The following is a 17298-nucleotide window of genomic DNA, read 5'->3' as shown; positions in this document are numbered from 1 at the left end:
GTATATTTGAGGGTGAGGGTATATTTGAGGGTGAGGGTATATTTGAGGGTGAGGGTATATTTTGGGGGTGAGGGTATATTTGAGGGGGTGAGGATATTTTGAGGGTGAGGGTATATTTGAGGGGGGGTGAGGGTATATTTGAGGGTGAGGGTATATTTTTGAGAGGGTGAGGGTATATTTGAGGGGGGGTGAGGGGGTATATTTGATTTGAGGGGTGAGGGTATATTTGAGGGGTGAGGGTATATATTTGAGGGGGGTGAGGGTGAGGGTATATTTGAGTGGGGTGAGGGGGTATATATTTTGAGGGGGTGAGGAGGGTATATTTGAGGGGGTGAGGGTATATTTGAGGGTGGGGGTATATTTGAGGGGTGAGGTGTATTTGAGGGGTGAGGGTATATTTGAGGGGGTGAGGGTGAGGGTATATTTGAGGGTGAGGGTATATTTGAGGGTGAGGGTATATTTGAGGGGGTGAGGGTATATTTGAGGGGATGAGGGTATATTTGAGGGGTGAGGGTATATTTGAGGGTGAGGGTATATTTGAGGGTGAGGGTATATTTGAGGGGTGAGGGTATATTTGAGGGTGAGGGTATATTTGAGGGTGAGGGTATATTTGAGGGGTGAGGTATATTTGAGGGGTGAGGTATATTTGAGGGGGTGAGGGTATATCTGAGTGCAGTGTGTGGTAATCGTGTCTGATTCTAACACCTCCTGTGTCATTGCATTTTCGATATCAACCGTTCTCAGTGTGAAAAATAAATTTATCCCTCAGATTCCCTGTAATACTCCTTCCTCTCACCTTAAACCCGTGTCCAGTCTCATGAAGGATTTCGATCACCCATTTCTTCTTTCCAGAGATGCTGCCTGCCTATTGAGTTACTCCAGCATTTTGTGTCCATCTTCGGTGTAAACCAGCATCTGCAGTTCCTTCTCAAACCCGTGCCCTCGTGTTTTTGATATCCAAACCATGGGAAAAATAGATCTCAATTATCTGTCTAATCTTTATGAAATGACAAATATTATCGCACTGTTAACAGAGGAGAGAGATCAGATCTCATCATGGTAGTTAGGAAAATTAAATTTAGTTAATAAATCTGAATTAAAATGCTAATCCAATAATGTTGACCGTGAAACAAGTGGTCTGTCAGAACAGAAAACAGTCCGAAGGAAAGAACTGATTTCAGTCTGGGCACCATGTTGCAGGAAAGATGTTGCCAAGCTGGAAAGGGTACAGAGACTAGACACAAAAAGATTCAGATTCAGATTCAGATTCAATTTAATTGTCATTGTCAGTGTACAGTACAGAGAACGAAATGCATTTAGCATCTCCCTTGAAGAGCGACATAGCAAACGATTTGAATTAAAAAAAAATAAGTGTAAGTGGGAGGGGGGGGGTGGTGATTGGCAGTCACCGAGGTACGTTGTTGAGTAGAGTGACAGCCGCCGGAAAGAAGCTGTTCCTCGACCTGCTAGTTCGGCAACGGAGAGACCTGTAGCGCCTCCCGGATGGTAGGAGGGTAAACAGTCCATGGTTGGGGTGAGAGCAGTCCTTGGCGATGCTGAGCGCCCTCCGCAGACAGCGCTTGCTTTGGACAGACTCAATGGAGGGGAGCGTGGAACCGGTGATGCGTTGGGCAATTTTCACCACCCTCTGCAATGCCTTCCGGTCGGAGACAGAGCAGTTGCCATACCATACTGTGATGCAGTTGGTAAGGATGCTCTCGATGGTGCAGCGGTAGAAGTTCACCAGGATCTGAGGAGACAGATGGACCTTCTTCAGTCTCCTCAGGAAGAAGAGACGCTGATGAGCCTTCTTGATCAGAGTAGAGGTATTGTGGGTCCAAGAGAGGTCATCGGAGATGTTGACTCCCAGGAACCTGAAGCTAGAAACACGTTCCACCTCCGTCCCGTTAATGTGGATGGGGGTATGCGTGCCGCCTCTGGACTTCCTGAAGTCTACAATGAGCTCCTTGGTCTTCTTGGAAAAAGCTGAAGTAACTCAGCGGGACAGGCAGCATCTCTGGAGAGAAGGAATGGGTGACGTTTCGGGTCGAGACCCTTCTTTAGACTGGTTAGGGATAAGGGAAACAAGAGATATAGGATACAGAGAAGATTTACAAGGATGTTGACAGAACTCAAGTAGGCTGGGTCTCTATTCCATGGAGTGCAGCAGGATGAGGGGAGATCTTATGGAGGTGTACAAAATCATGAGGGGAATAGATCGGGTAGACACACAGTCTCTTGCCCAGAATAGGGGAATCGGGAACCAGAGGACATAGGTTTAAGATGAAGGGGGAAAGATTTAATAGGTACATGAGGGGTATCCTTTTCACACAGAGAACGATGGGTGTATGGAACAAGCTGCTGGAGGTGGTAGTTGAGGCAGATATTATTGCAACGTTCATGAAACATTTAGATAGGTACATGGATAGGACAGTTTTCGAGGGATATGGGCCAAATACAGGTAGGTAGGACAAGTGTAGATGGGACATGTTGGTCAGTGTGCGCAAGTTGGGCTGAAGGGCCTGGTTCCATGCTGAGTGGCTATGAAAACAGGATACTTCAGAGAAAGCAGTGAAACATTCACAGATCAGGCAGCATCTGTTAAGAGAGGTGCAGGGTTAATGTTTCAGATCAATATCAGTCTGAAGAAGGGTCTCGACCCGAAACGTCGCCCATCTTTTCTCTCCAGAGATGCTGCTTGTCCCGCTGAGTTACTCCAGCTTTTTGTGTCTATCCAGTTTAAACCAGCATCAGCAGTTCCTTTTTACACAATAATCTTTCAGATCTTTCCAACATCTGCAATATTATGTTAAGAGAATATGCTAAATGATTAGCTTTTGTTCTCTATAGGTCTGTACAGCATTGGGATAGTTACAACCCAGTGGATGAATATTGATATCTCTAATTTCAATAAGAACTTGTGCATTCCCTCCCCTTAACATCTCTTCAGCCTCCCTCATCTTAGTCGTCCTACCAGTTCCACTGTTCACATCCTCTCATTAGCACATCTTCACCTGCCAACAATGGGCCATTGTGGGCTCCCTCCTCCTGAGGTCATCTGTTGATGGCCCTGAATTGTTGTGGCCTTTTCCTGCATCCAGTCCCCCCACATACCTCTTACCTTTCAGTCTGAAGAAGGATCCCGACCCGAAATGTCGTCTGTCCATGGCCCTCCATAGATGCTGCCTGACCCGCTGAGTTCCTCCAGTACTTTGTGTTTTTCAAGATAACTTTATTTTGTATTTGAATCAGTATGTCACCTTATCTTCAACTGAATGAAGTCATCACACGTAGGTTTACTCGTGGGCTGTCAAGATCACTGATTAAGGTCGTCCTGCTGAATTGGTGAAATGGAGTTTTAACTACATCATGTGAGGTTGGCCCTGTGGGGGAGTGATGCAAGCAGCCAGTATCTTAGCTTAATCTGAGTATAAGGAGCAATTTGTCAAGCTGTTGCTCCAGGGAAGATCAGTAAACCTTTGCAAATGCAATTGCGATCTTTTCCCTCTTCTTCAATCTCTTCAGTCGGATAAGTTATAGTTGCAGACTTCTAAATGTGAATTTAGACTCTAGGGCGCAATTCTATTATATATGGAGGCTGAGTGTAGTTTAGTTTAGAGAGACAGTGTGGAAGCAGGCCCCTTCGGCCCACCAAGTCCACAGCGATTGGGTGGAATGAAAGCTAGAAGAGAGAAAAATCATAAAATATTTCAGACAACATGTCAGCATTTGGGGATCGAGGGACTTTGGCAACTGCCCAAAAGTTAGAAGAAGGGTCTCAACCCCGAAACGTCACCCATTCCTTCTCTCCAGAGATGCTGCCCATCCTACTGAGTTACTCCAGCTTTTTGTGTCTACCTTCGGTGTAAACCAGCATCTGCAGTTCCTTCCTGCACATAAAAAATCTCATACTGGTTCCATCTGCTGGTGCTTCATTGCAATGGAGGAACCGTTGTAAATGGGTGATTGCAGGCGGTTGTGAACATTTCAGAGAACATGTCAGTATTTGGGGATCGAGGTACTTTGGAAACTGCTCAAAGTCTGAAGAAGGGTCTCAACCCGAAACGTCACCCATTCCTTCTCCCCACAGATGCTGCCTGTCCTTGAGTTACTCCGGCATTTTGTGTCTATCTTTCAATGGAGAGTGAAATCACTGAGACTGCTTAATCTCTGTAAGTTCCCATTCATGCAAACCTCACTAGTTGCCTCATTCTCTCCTGTTATCTGAGCAGATCTGACAATACATCCTTTATGTGTTGGGCGAGGTAAGGTCTGAGCTGCATTTTAGGAACCCCTCTTCCCATTTTAACCCCAAACTATTGGCAGCACGGTGGCGCAGCGGTAGAGTTGCTGCCTCACAGCGCCAGAGACCCGGGTTTCATCCTGACTACGGGTGCTGTCGGTACAGAGTTTGTACGTTCTCCCCGTGACCTGCGTGGGTTTCCTCTGGCGCTCCTGCTTCCTTCCACATTCCAAAGACGTGCAGGTTTGTAGGTTAATTGGCTTCTGTAAATTGTCCCTAGTGTGTGGGATAGAAGTACTTTATGGATGATTGTTGTTTAGCTTAGACTCAGTGAGCCAAAGGCCATGTTTCCGTGCTTTATCTCGAAACTAAACTAAATTATCTCTAAACTAAACTAAATTAATAAACACATCAGTTCTAGATTTGAAACTCTTTCCTGGACAATGCACATTTTGTTTTATTTATTGACCTCCTCCCAATCGTAAAAGCAAGTAAGAATATCCTTGTCCTGTCCGGGACATATGACAATAAAACACTCTTGACAATCTGTAGAAGGGTTCCGACCCGAAATGTCACCAACGTGGCCACGGTAGAGTCGCCACCTTACAGAGCGTACAGTGCCAGAGACCAAGGTTCGATCCTGACTACGGGTGCTGTCTGTACGGAGTTTGTAAGTTCTCCCCGTGACCTGCGTGGGTTTTCACCAGGACCTCCGGTTTCCTCCCACACTCCAAAGACGTGCGGCTTTGTAGGTTAATTGCCTTGGTATGAATGTAAATTGTCCCTAGTGTGTGTAGGATAGTCTAGTGTGCGGGGATCACTGGTCGTTGTGGACTCGGTGGGCTGAAGGGCCCGTTTCCGCTCTGTATCCCTAAATTAAACTATGAATGTACCTGTAATCAGGTGCTGAACACCTTCATAAAACAGAGTTCAGTGTGTACAAATGCACTGAACAGGTCCCTCACATCAAACTGGCCGTTTAATAGGACAGAATCATAAAGGTTTTAAAACACGAACCATTGATCTACCACTTGTTGTAATATCGTGCAGCGGGTAAAGCCGCTGCCTCACAGCTCCGGAGACCCGGGTTCGATCCTGACCTCGGTTGCTGTCTGTGTGTGTGGAGTTTGTATGTTCTTCCCGTGACCTGCGTGGGTTTTCTCCGGGTGCTTCGGTTTCCTCCCACATACCAAAGACGTGCGGGTTTGTAGGTTAATCGGCCCCTCTGTAAATTGCCCCCTAGTGCGTAGGGAGTGGATGAGAAAGTGGGATAACATAGAACTAGTGTGTACGGTGATCGCTGGTCGGCATGGACTCGGTGAGCTGATTCCACGCTATATCTTTTAATCAATTAAATTTCTCTGGTCTAATAAATTGCCTTTCATTTTCAGATTTAATAATAATACCTCAATTTACTTCAGTGTTGAAAATAAATGAGAAATTAAAAGTGATAAACAAAAAAAAATGCTAATAGTGTGAAGAAAAACCTAGAGCCACCTACGCTGCCTCCCAGTTTAAGTAAATGAAGCTCAGCAGTGATTTGGGGCAGCACGGTGGCGCAGTGGGTAGAGTTGCTGCCTCACAGCACCAGAGATCCGGGTTCCATCCTGTCTGTACGGAGTTTGTATGTTCTCCCCGTGACCTGCGTGGGTTTGGTTCCTTCCCACACTCCAAAAACGTGCAGGTTTGTAAGCTAATTTGGCTTTGGTAAAAATTGTAAATTGTCCCTTGTGAGTAGGACAGTGCTAGTGTGCGGGGTGGATCGCTGGTCGGTACAGACCTAGTGGGCCGAAGGGCATGTTTCCGCACTGTATCTCTAAACTAAACACAGAGCCATCACCTGCAGGTTACAACCCAGCGGTATGAAAAATGACCTCTAACTTCAAGTAACCCTTTCTTTCCCTCTCTCTCCATCCTTCCCCCATTAGTTCTCCGATTAGTTTCACTGTACTCCTGTTTAATTTTTACCGATTGTCCGCCTCGTTGTCACCTTCCCCTCAGCTAACAAGGAACCATTGGAGATTTTCCTTGATCTCCATCCCCTTTAGAGTCATAGAGTGATACAGTGTGGAAACAGGCCCTTCGGCCCAACTCGCCCACATCGGCCAACAATGCCCCAGCTACACTAGTCCCACCTGCCTGCGTTTGGTCCATATCCCTCCAAACCCGTCCTATCCATGTTCCTGTCCAACTGTTTCTTAAACGATGAGAAAGTCCCAGCCTCAACTACCTCCTCTGGCATCTTGTTCCATACACCCACCACCCAACCTCTGTATGAAAATGTTACCCCTCGGATTCCTATTAAATCTTTTCCCCTTCACCTTAAACCTATGTCCTCCGGTCCTTGATTCCCATACTCAGGGTAAAAGGCTCTGTGCATCTACCCGATCTATTCCTCTCATGATTTTGTACACCTCTATAAGGTCTCCCCTCATCTTCCTACACTCCATGGAATAGAGACCCAGCCTGCACAACCTCTCCCTAAAGCTCACACCCTCTAGTCCTGGCAACATCCTCATAAAGATTTCTCGTTTTCACTCCTTACCCTTCCCTATCTCTGTGTCTCCCTCTCCCCTGACTCTCAGTCTGAAGAAGGGTCTCGACCTGAAACGTCACACATTCCTTCTAGCCAGTGATGCTGCCTGACCCGCTGAGTTACTCCACCATTTTGTGTCTACCTGCCAGGTTAGCTTTTATAAGCATGGCTTGAGTGTAATACATTTCCGTTAACTTTTAACCTGAACAGGAAGGAGAATCACAACTTTGAGGATGAAAACCATCCAACCAAATAACTTTGTAACTGATTTATTTACACTAAAAAGTGTGGTGAACAAGATTGGTTCAATAGGCGTAGACCTTGACTTTTTGAACATCGTTGTCCTCACATTCCCTTTTCCTGCTGTAGTAATAGAAGGTATTGTCACGTCTCTGTAGCTTCTTCACATATCCTGTCTCCGGCCAGCGATCTACCTGCATCAACACAACATCTCAGTCTTGTCGCACTTCATGTCATTAACTCAGACCCGCGGCGCAGTGCTGAAGAGCGCTGGCTGGACAGCACTCAACAGATCCAACTTTACTGGCTTTACCTTGCACTAAACCTTAATCCTTTATCACGTATCTGGACACTGTAAACGGCTCCATTGTAATCATGTATTGTCTTCCCGCTGACTGGAAGCTTTTCACTGTACCTCGGTACACGTGACAATAAACTCAGGACATTTAGGCTGGAGCTATATTCTGCAGATGGTCATAGAGAAGGCAGCATGGTGGCGCAGCAGTAGAGTTGCTGCCTCACAGCGCCAGAGACCCGAGTTCAAACCTGACTTCGGGTGCTGTCTGTACGGAGTTTGTTTGTTCTCCCAGTGACCGCGTGGGTTTTCTCCGGGTGCTCCCGTTTCCTCCCAAAGACGTGCAGGTTTGTAGGTTAATTGGCTTCAATGAAAATTGTAAATTGTCCCTAGTGTGTGTAGGATAGCGCTAGTGTGCGGGGATCGCTGCTCGGCGTGGACTCGGTGGGTCGAAGAGCACTTTTCCATGCCGTATCTCTAAACTAAACTAAACCTACGGCAGAGTGCTAAAGAGGGCTGACAGTCTAGCACGCAACAGAAGCTTTTCACTGCACCTTGGTACACGTGACAATAAACTAAACTGAACTAAAAGGCACGTTTCTTGGTACATTTCCCGATCTCTGGCTGTGGTTCAATCTAGTGCAGGAATCGAGGTGATCAGGAATCACGTTGAGGCATTTATTTTACAAAATCAAGTTTGTTTGCAGGTACAAAATGGCAATTAAAACATAGAAACATAGAAACATAGAAAATAGGTGCAGGAGTAGGCCATTCGGCCCTTCGAGCCAGCACCGCCATTCAATATGATCATGGCTGATCATCCAACTCAGTATCCTGTACCTGCCTTCTCTCCATAATCCCTGATCCCTTTAACCACAAGGGCCACATCTAACTCCCTCTTAAATATAGCCAATGAACTGGCCTCAACTACCTTCTGTGGCATAGAATTCCAGAGATTCACCACTCTCTGTGTGAAAAATGTTTTCCTCATCTCGGTCCTAAAAGATTTTCCCCTTATCCTTAAACTGTGATCCCTTGTTCTGGACTTCCCCAACATCGGGAACAATCTTCCTGCATCTAGCCTGTCCAACCCCTTAAGAATTTTGTAAGTCTCTATATCGTAGAAACAAGGAACTGCAGGAGCTAAATAAACTAAACTCAAGAAATTTAGCCTGAGAACTATATTCTGCAGACAGACACGAAATGCTGGAGTAACTCAGCGGGACAGGCAGCACCTCTGGAGAAAAGGAGTGAATGACATTTCAGGGCGAAACCCTTCCTATATTCTGCACTCTGGTATCCTTCTCTGCATTCCACCTATTGTGCCTGTGTTTGGCTTGACTGTTTAGTTTAATTTAGAGATACAGTGCAGAAACAGGCCCTTCGGCCCACCGCATCCGCACCGACCAGCGATCACCCTGTATACTAGCACTATCCTACACACACTAGGGACAATTCACAGAGGCCCAATTAACCTACAAACCTGTATGTCTTTGTAGTGTAGGAGGAAACCGGAGCACCCGGAGGAAACCCACACAGGTCACGGGGAGAACACACAAACTCCGTTCAGACAACCCCGTAGTCAGGATCGAACCCGGGTCTCTGGCGCTGTGAGGCAGCAGCTCTACCGCTGCGCCACCGTGCCACCCCAAGAAAAGTCTGTAGAAGGGTCCCAATCCAAAATATTTCCAATCCATGTTCTCCAGATGCTGCCTGACCGCTGAGTTACTCCAGCACTCTGTGTCCTTTTTTGTAAACCAGCAACTGCGATTCCTTGTTTCTACATTTTATGTCTCAAGGGCAATTGAGGATGGGGAATAAATGCTAGCCTTGCCAGCAGAGGCCACACGTTATAAACAGAATACACAAAAATAACATACCCCATCAACTTTCTTAATTTGCTTGTATTCTATTTCATCCCTATATCCAGCTTGTTGGAACCTGTACAAGTTTTCTATTTCTTCAGTCCAATGTTTGGCCCGACTCATGAACTTTGGTTTAACTTCCATTCCATCAGGTCCAAAGGTGTGTAGCGACATAATGTAAAAAATACCTGAAGAGCAGAAGCAAGAACATTTTTTATGTACTGGTCTGAAGAAGGGATCCGATCCAAAACATCTCCTATCCATGTTCTCCACAGATGCTGCCTGACCTGCTGAGATACTCCAGCACTCTGTGAAACGTCACCTATCCATGTTCTCCACAGATGCTGCCTGACCTGCTGAGATACTCCAGCACTCTGTGAAACGTCACCTATCCATGTTCTCCACAGATGCTGCCTGACCCGCTGAGTTACTCCAGCACTCTGTGAAACGTCACCTATCCATGTTCTCCACAGATGCTGCCTAACCCGCTGAGTTACTCCAGCACTCTGTGAAACATCACCTATCCATGTTCTCCACAGATGCTGCCTGACCCGCTGAGTTACTCCAGCACTCTGTGATACGTTACCTATCCATGTTCTCCACAGATGCTGCCTGACCCGCTGAGTTACTCCAGCACTCTGTGAAACATCACCTATCCATGTTCTCCACAGATGCTGCCTGACCCGCTGAGTTACTCTGAGTTACTCCAGCACTCCAGATACACCACATCCACTGGCTCTCCCTTATCCATTCTACTTGTTACAACCTCAAAAAATTCCAGAAGATTAGTCAAGCTTGATTTCCATTTCATAAATCCATGCTGACTTTGACCGATCCTGCCACTGCTTTCCAAATGCGCTGCTATTACATCTTTAATAATCGACTCAAGCATCTTCCCCACTACTGACGCCAGTGGTAGAGGTGAATCAGACAGCACCCTAGCTTATGGAAGGACCGTTCAGAAGCCTGATAACAGAGGGGAAGAAGCTGTTCCTGAGTCTGGTGGTGCGCGCTTTCAAGCTTCTGTGTCCTTTGTCCAACTTGCCCACACTGACCAAGATGCCCCATCGACACTAATCCTCCCACTCCACATTTGGTGCCTATCACTAAACCTTTCCTATCCGATTAGCCAGGGTCACTGGTTGTTACCACCCACCACACGACAATTAGAAAGTGCTGGAGGAACTCAGCGGGTCAGACAACATCTGTGGAGGGAATGGACAGGTGATGTTTCTAGTCGGGATCCTTCTTCAAGAGAGGATTTGAGTTTTGGAGCAAGGAGGTCCTACTGCAGTTGTACAGGGCCCTGGTGAGGCCGCACCTGGAGTATTGTGTGCAGTTCTGGTCCCCTACTTTGAGGAAGGACATTTTTGCTATTGAGGGAGTGCAGCGTAGGTTCACCAGGTTAATTCCCAGGATGGCGTGACTGACATATGATGAAAGAATGGGTCGACTGGGCTTGTATTCACTGGAATTTAGGTTGAGAGGGGATCTTATAGAAACATATTAAATTCTTAAGGGATTGGACAGGCTAGATGCAGGAAAAATGCTCCCAATGTTGGGGGAGTCCAGAACCAGTTTAAGAATAAGGGGTCGGCCATTTAGGACTGAGATGAGGGAAACCTTTTTCACCCAAGAGAGTTGTGAATCTGCGAATTGTCTGCCACAGAAGGCAATGGAGGCCAATTCTTTGGATGTTTTCAAGAGAGAGTTAGCTCTTAGGGCTAACGGAATCAAGGGATATGGGGAGAAAGCAGGAACGGGGTACTGATTTTGATGATCATTCTTGATCATATTGAATGGCGGTGCTGGCTCGAAGGGCCGGATGGCCTACTCCTGCACCTATATTCTATGTTTCGAACCTCTCCCGCCACAGATGCTGTCTGACCCACTGAGTTCGTCCAGCACTTTGTGCTTTGCGCAAGATCCCTGCGGTTCCATCGTGCAGGCATCTGGAACTTACCCGGTCAACTGGTTGGACTGGGTTTGGCAGAACTGAGTCCCACTCTCTCATCCGCGACGTCCGAGAGGAGCTGTCACTGGACTGGCGATCGAAGGACACGCGTTCAAATCACACCAACAACCGCTGCCTGTGCAATGGAAAGTCACGACACTCAGTTTGCTCAACTTTAACTGTTCTGCTTGTTGGGGGGAGTCCAGAACCAGGGGCCACAGTTTAAGAATAAGGGGTAAACCATTTAGAATGGAGGTGAGGAAACACTTTTTCACACAGAGAGTTGTGAGTCTGTGGAATTCTCTGCCTCAGAGGGCGGTGGAGGCAGGTTCTCTGGAAACTTTCAAGAGAGAGTTAGATAGGGCTCTTAAAGATAATGGAGTCAGGGGATATGGGGAGAAGGCAGGAACGGGGTACTGATTGGGGATGATCAGCCATGATCACATTGAATGGCGTTGCTGGCTGGAAGGGCCGAATGGCCTCTACTCCTGCCCCTATTGTCTATTGTTGACATGTGTTGCAAAGCTCCAGATGCCACGTTGTTCTGAGGAATGCCTTGGCCAAATGATTGGAGCATTGTGTACAGATACCTGTTTCTCTGTGTGTGATGTTATTGTCTGTTATCTGCAAAACCAAAGGTGCCGATGCACGGGTCTGAGTAATGTAATTTAGGTGGTTTCAATAAAATCGCAAACAAAGGGTCTCGCCCAGAAACATCACCTATTCCTTCTCTCCAGAGATGCTGCTTGTCCCGCTGAGTAACTTCAGTAGTTTATGACTCCCTGACTTAGCGTTTTAAGGTGTGCACATATACTTGTTCGTTCGGTGGTATATAATCCCGTGCCGTCTGTACACTTGAGGAACTATGTCCCGGGGCAGTCCCTCCGTGATATCATGTATTAAAGTCTCGCTCTCCATCAGTCCGAGTCCTCGATTGATTTCTCTCACAATCAATTAAGCTGGAATCAAAAGTTAGTTTTACCAATGGTGACCCCACAACTATAAGCACGGTTTTGGAACAGCTCCATCCGAGACCGCAAAAAATTGCAGCCCAGACCATCACATGAACCAACATTCCCTTCCATTGACTCCATCTACACCTCACACAGCCTCGGCAAGGCCTGCAGCATAATCCATGACCAGTCCATTATCAAGGACTAGTCCAAGGTCCAGTCCTCCCCTTCGTACTGGAGTTGGGCGTTTCAATGCCAGCGTGTGGAGAGGGGGGCTTTCGGGTGGAGACCCTTCTTTAAATATGTGGTGTCATGAGATTCTTGCTACAGTGAACAGCATCATGTCAATGCCTCCTGTTATATCACCGCATGCATTATCAATTATATACAGGGTACATTTCAGTGAAACGTGTGTAATGGTATATCAGGCTGATCTAATCTTGCTCAGTCATACATCCAGCTATGTCTGAATAACTATCACCAGCCTTAAACAGAAGCTTGCAAGCGGGCACCACCAGACTCAGGAACAGCTTCTTCCACTCTGTTTAAGGAAGAACTGCAGATGCTGGAAAAATCGAAGGTATACAAAAATGCTGGAGTAACTCAGCGGGTGAGACAGCATCTATGGAGCGAAGGAATAGGTAACATTTTGGGTCGAGACCCTTCTTCCCCTCTGATACCAGGCTTCTGAACGGTCCTTCCATAAGCTAGGGTACTGTCCGATTCACCTCTACCCCATTGCGGACACTGGACTCTGGAACTGATGCGCTACAATGCTGAGAACTATATTCTGCACTCTGTATCTTCCCCTTTGCTCCACCTATTGGACTGGAGTTTGACTTGATTGTATCTATGTTTGGTATTATCTGATCTGTTTGGACAGCACGCAGAACAAAGCTTTTCACTGTACCTCGCTACACGTGACAACAATAAACCTTAACCAGTGTGAATTAATGCAGTGAGTTATGTGTTTGCTGATAAAGTCATAGAGTGATACAGTGTGGAAACAGGCCCTTCGGCCCAACTTGCCCACATCGGCCATCATGTCCCATCTACACTCTTCCCATCTGCCTGTTGGCCCATTTCCCTATACACCTGTCCTCTCCATGTCCTGCCTCAATTACCTACTCAGGCAGCTCGTTCCATACACCCACATGAAAAACAAAAACATAGAAAAAAATTGTTGCCTCAGGTTCCTTTAAATCTCCCCCCCCCCCCCCCCCCTCACTTTAAACCCACGTCCTCTGGTTCTTGATGAAATAAATGCATGAATAGTTTTCAAGAGTTAGATTTAGCTCTTAGGGCTAACGGAATCAAGGGATATGGGGAGAAAGCAGGAACGGGGTACTGATTCTAGATGATCATATTGAATGGCGGTGCTGGCTCGAAGGGCTGAATGGCCTACTCCTGCACCTATTGTCAATGTTTCTATCTGTAGTTTAGTTCTCGATTCCCCTACTCTGGGTAAAAGACTCTGTATATTGTCTGAAGAAGAGTCTCGACCTGAAACGTCACCTATTCCATAGATGCTGCCTCACCCGCTGAGTTTCTCCAGCATTTTGTATCTACTGTCCATTAAACTCCCCTGTCTGTTTCCTCTCTTGACCTTGTACACCTCCATAAAGCATATACTTGGGGAGCGGGGGCGGGGTAGGGATGGGGGTGGTAGTAAAAGGGAACGGTTGCCAATAACCTCGACAAGGGGAGAGGAGATTCATAACTGAAATCTCGGGTCCGGTTTTGTGGGAGGTTGGGTGAAGTTATGCAATAAATTACACAAGAGTGCTGGAGTAACTCAGCGGGTCAGGCAGCATCTGTGGAGAACATGGATGGGTGGCATGTCGGGTCGAGACTCCTCTTGAGTCTAGCTAACTTCTCTCTCTCTTTTCTCTTTCTTTCTCTCTCTCACACTTTCTTTCTTTATTTCTCTCTCTATCACCCCCGATGTTGTCCACCGCCCTGTATTCTGGAGGTGGATACTTACCGCGAGTATCTTGTGGCTTGTCAGTGAGCGAGGACGCACACACTCTGTGTGTATGTGTGTGAGTCTCTCTCTCTCTCTCGGCTCCTGTCGCAGCCCGGACGTTGGGAGTTTGCTGATGGAGTTGTTGTGCTCGGTTGCTCGGCAACGTTTGACGCTACAATATTCTGCCAGCACTGGGTAACGTCCGTGTGGAACTCCCCGCCCACCGCGTGTGGCAGCGCAGGGCTCCCCTGTCTGTCTGTCTGTCAGTGCCAGCCCAGAGTCTTAGAGTGAGTGGTACAGTGTGGAAACAGGCCCTTCAGCCCAACTTGCCCACACCGGCCAACAGGTCCCAGCTACACTATTCATAGAGTGATACAGCATGGAAACAGGCCCTTCAGCCCAACTTGCCCACACCAGCCAACATGTCCCAGCTACACGAGTCACTTCTGGTGAACTTCTACCGCTGCAGCACCATCGAGAGCATCCTTACCAACTGCATCACAGTATGGTATGGCAACTGCTCTGTCTCCGACCGGAAGGCATTGCAGAGGGTGGTGAAAATTGCCCAACGCATCACCGGTTCCACGCTCCCCTCCATTGAGTCTGTCCAAAGCAAGCGCTGTCTGCGGAGGGCGCTCAGCATCGCCAAGGACTGCTCTCACCCCAACCATGGACTGTTTACCCTCCTACCATCCGGGAGGCGCTACAGGTCTCTCCGTTGCCGGACCAGCAGGTCGAGGAACAGCTTCTTTCCGGCGGCTGTCACTCTACTCAACAACGTACCTCGGTGACTGCCAATCACCCCCCCCCCCCCCGGACACTTATTTTTTTTTTATTCAAATCGTTTGCTATGTCGCTCTTCAAGGGAGATGCTAAATGCATTTCGTTGTCTCTGTACTGTACACTGACAATGACAATTAAAATTGAATCTGAATCTGAATCTGAATCTGAATCACACCTGTAGAAACAATAGACAGTAGGTGCAGGTGGAGGCCATTCGGCCCTTCAAGCCAGTACCGCCATTCAAGGTGATCATGGCTGATCATCCAAAATCAGTACCCCATTCCTGCCTTCTCCCCATATCCCCAGACTCTGCCATCTTTAAACCTAGAACATAGAAACATCAAGTCAAGTCAAGAGAGTTTATTGTCATGTGTTCCAGATAGGACAATGAAATTCTTGCTTGCTTCAGCACAACACAATATTATAGGCATAATACAGAACATAGAAAAATCGGCGCAGGAGTAGGACATTCGGCCCTTTGAGCCAGCACCACCATTCAATATGATCATGGCTGATCATCCAAAATCAGTACCCTGTTCCTGCTTTCTCCCCATATCCCTTGATTCCGTTAGCCCTAAGAGCTAAATCCAACTCTCTCTTGAAAACATCCAGTGAATTGGCCTCCATTGCCTTCTGTGGTAGAGAATTCCACAGATTCACAACTCTCTAGGTGTGTACCTCCAGATTCAGGGTCAGTTTCTTCCCAGCTGTTATCAGGCAACTGAACCATCCTACCACAACTAGAGAGCGGTCCTGAACTACTATCTACCTCATTGGAGACCCTAGGATTATCTTTGATCGGTCTTTAATGGCTTTACCTTGCACTAAACGTTATTACCTTATCATGTTTCTCTACCTTCAAGTAACCCTTGCTTTCCCTGTTCCCTACCTGTCCCACTGAGTTACTCCAGCTTTTTGTATCTATCATATATCTGTACACTGTGGATGGCTCGATTGTAATCATGTGTTGTCTTTCCGCTTACTGGTTAGCACGCAATAAAGGCTTTTCACTGTACATGTGATAATAAACGAAATAAATTAAACTGAACCTGCCCGCGTTTGGCCCATATCCCTCCAAACCTGTCCTATCCATGTACCTGTCTAACTGTTTCTTAAACGATGGGATAGTCCCACCCTCAACTACCTCCTCTGGCAGCTTGTTCCATACACCCACCACCCTTTGTGTGGAAAAGTTACCTCTCAGAATAAATCTGTTAAAAAAGTTACCTATTAAATCTTTCTCCCCTTCACCTTAAACCTGTGTCCTCTGGTCCTCGATTCCCCTACTCTGTGCGTCTATCCTATCTATTCCTCTCATGATTTTATACACCTCTGTAAGATCACTCCTCCTCCTGCGCTCCAAGGAATAGAGACCCAGCCTGCTCTACCTCTCCCTGTAGCTCACACCCTCTAGTTCTGACAACATCCTCGTAAACATTATCTGACTCCTCTGTGTATACGTGGGAGCCCAGAGCTCCTGTCTGGACACTGCATTCCCCTCCTAGGGACATCTGCAATCCTTGGCTTTATCCTGCTCAAGAAACACACACCTGCAGACAAACTTGATCAGTACGGGTGTCAGAGGTTATGGGGAGAAGGCAGGAGAATGGGGTTAGGAGGGAGAGATAGATCAGCCATGATTGAATGGTGGAGTAGACTTGCTGTGCTGAATTCTACTTCTGTCACTAATACTGACTTTATGACTGGAGATGCTGGTTTACACCGAAGACAGATACAAAGTGCTGGGGTAACTCAGCGAGTCAGGCAGCATCTCTGGAGAAAAAAGAATGCAGATGTTTTTGGTCGAGGCCCATCTTCAGACGTTTCAGGTCAGGAATCTCCTTCTTTAGAGTCTGAAGAAGGGTCCCGATCTGAAACACCACCCATCTTTATTCTGCAGAGAAGATTTGTGACCTGCTGCCTTACTCGCTGCATTTTAATTTTGGACGAGGGGATTGAAGGCTTTGTGGCCAAGTTTGCGGATGATAAGAAAATAGGTGGAGGTAGTGTAGAGTAAGCAGGGACTGCAGAAGGTCTTGGACAGGTTGGGAGAGTGGGAAGAGAAGTGGCAGATGGAATATAGTGTAGCAAAGTGTGGAGTCATGCATTTTGGCAGTAGGAATAAAGTCGTAGACTATTTTCTAAATGTGGAGGGAATCCAGAAATCGATGATGCAAAGGGAATTGGGAGCTGGTGCAGGATTCCCAAAAAGTTAATCTGCAGTCGAATCGGTAGTAAAGAAAGCAGCATTTATTTCAAGAGGGCTAGAATACAAAAACAGGGATGTAATGCTGAGACTCTATAAGGCGCTGGTCAGGCCGCATTTGGAATATTGTGAGCAATATTGGGCCTCATATCTGAGGAAGGATGTGCTGGCTCTGGAGAGGGTCCAGTGGAGGTTGACAAGAATGATCCCAGGAATAAGTACATTAACATATGATGAGTGTTTGTCAGCACCAGGCC

At 46.9% G+C, this 17298-nt stretch overlaps 1 protein-coding gene across 2 annotated transcripts; it reads right to left on the bottom strand.

The window, feature by feature from the left end:
* Positions 1-7034: 7034 nt before the first annotated feature.
* meig1 (meiosis/spermiogenesis associated 1) lies at positions 7035-14217 on the bottom strand. 2 transcript variants are annotated; one of them, XM_055653502.1, is made up of 4 exons: positions 14071-14217; positions 11143-11269; positions 9195-9367; positions 7035-7213 (listed from the first exon to the last, which is right to left on the bottom strand). In XM_055653502.1, the coding sequence occupies exons 3-4, from the start codon at positions 9351-9353 to the stop codon at positions 7085-7087; spliced, it is 288 nt and encodes a 95-aa protein (XP_055509477.1). In that variant the 5' UTR covers positions 9354-9367; positions 11143-11269; positions 14071-14217; the 3' UTR covers positions 7035-7084. The 2 variants fall into 2 exon arrangements, with proteins under 2 accessions (XP_055509477.1, XP_055509479.1); XM_055653504.1 differs by lacking the exon at positions 11143-11269 and having other exon boundaries at positions 14071-14182.
* Between the last annotated feature and the right edge of the window lie 3081 nt (positions 14218-17298).

Source organism: Leucoraja erinacea, chromosome 22 (genome assembly GCF_028641065.1).
Source record: "Leucoraja erinacea ecotype New England chromosome 22, Leri_hhj_1, whole genome shotgun sequence".
In the NCBI taxonomy this organism is placed as follows: Eukaryota; Metazoa; Chordata; class Chondrichthyes; order Rajiformes; family Rajidae; genus Leucoraja; species Leucoraja erinaceus.
Note: the sequence above shows the minus strand (reverse complement) of the source record. Positions and strands in the feature narration are given on the sequence as shown.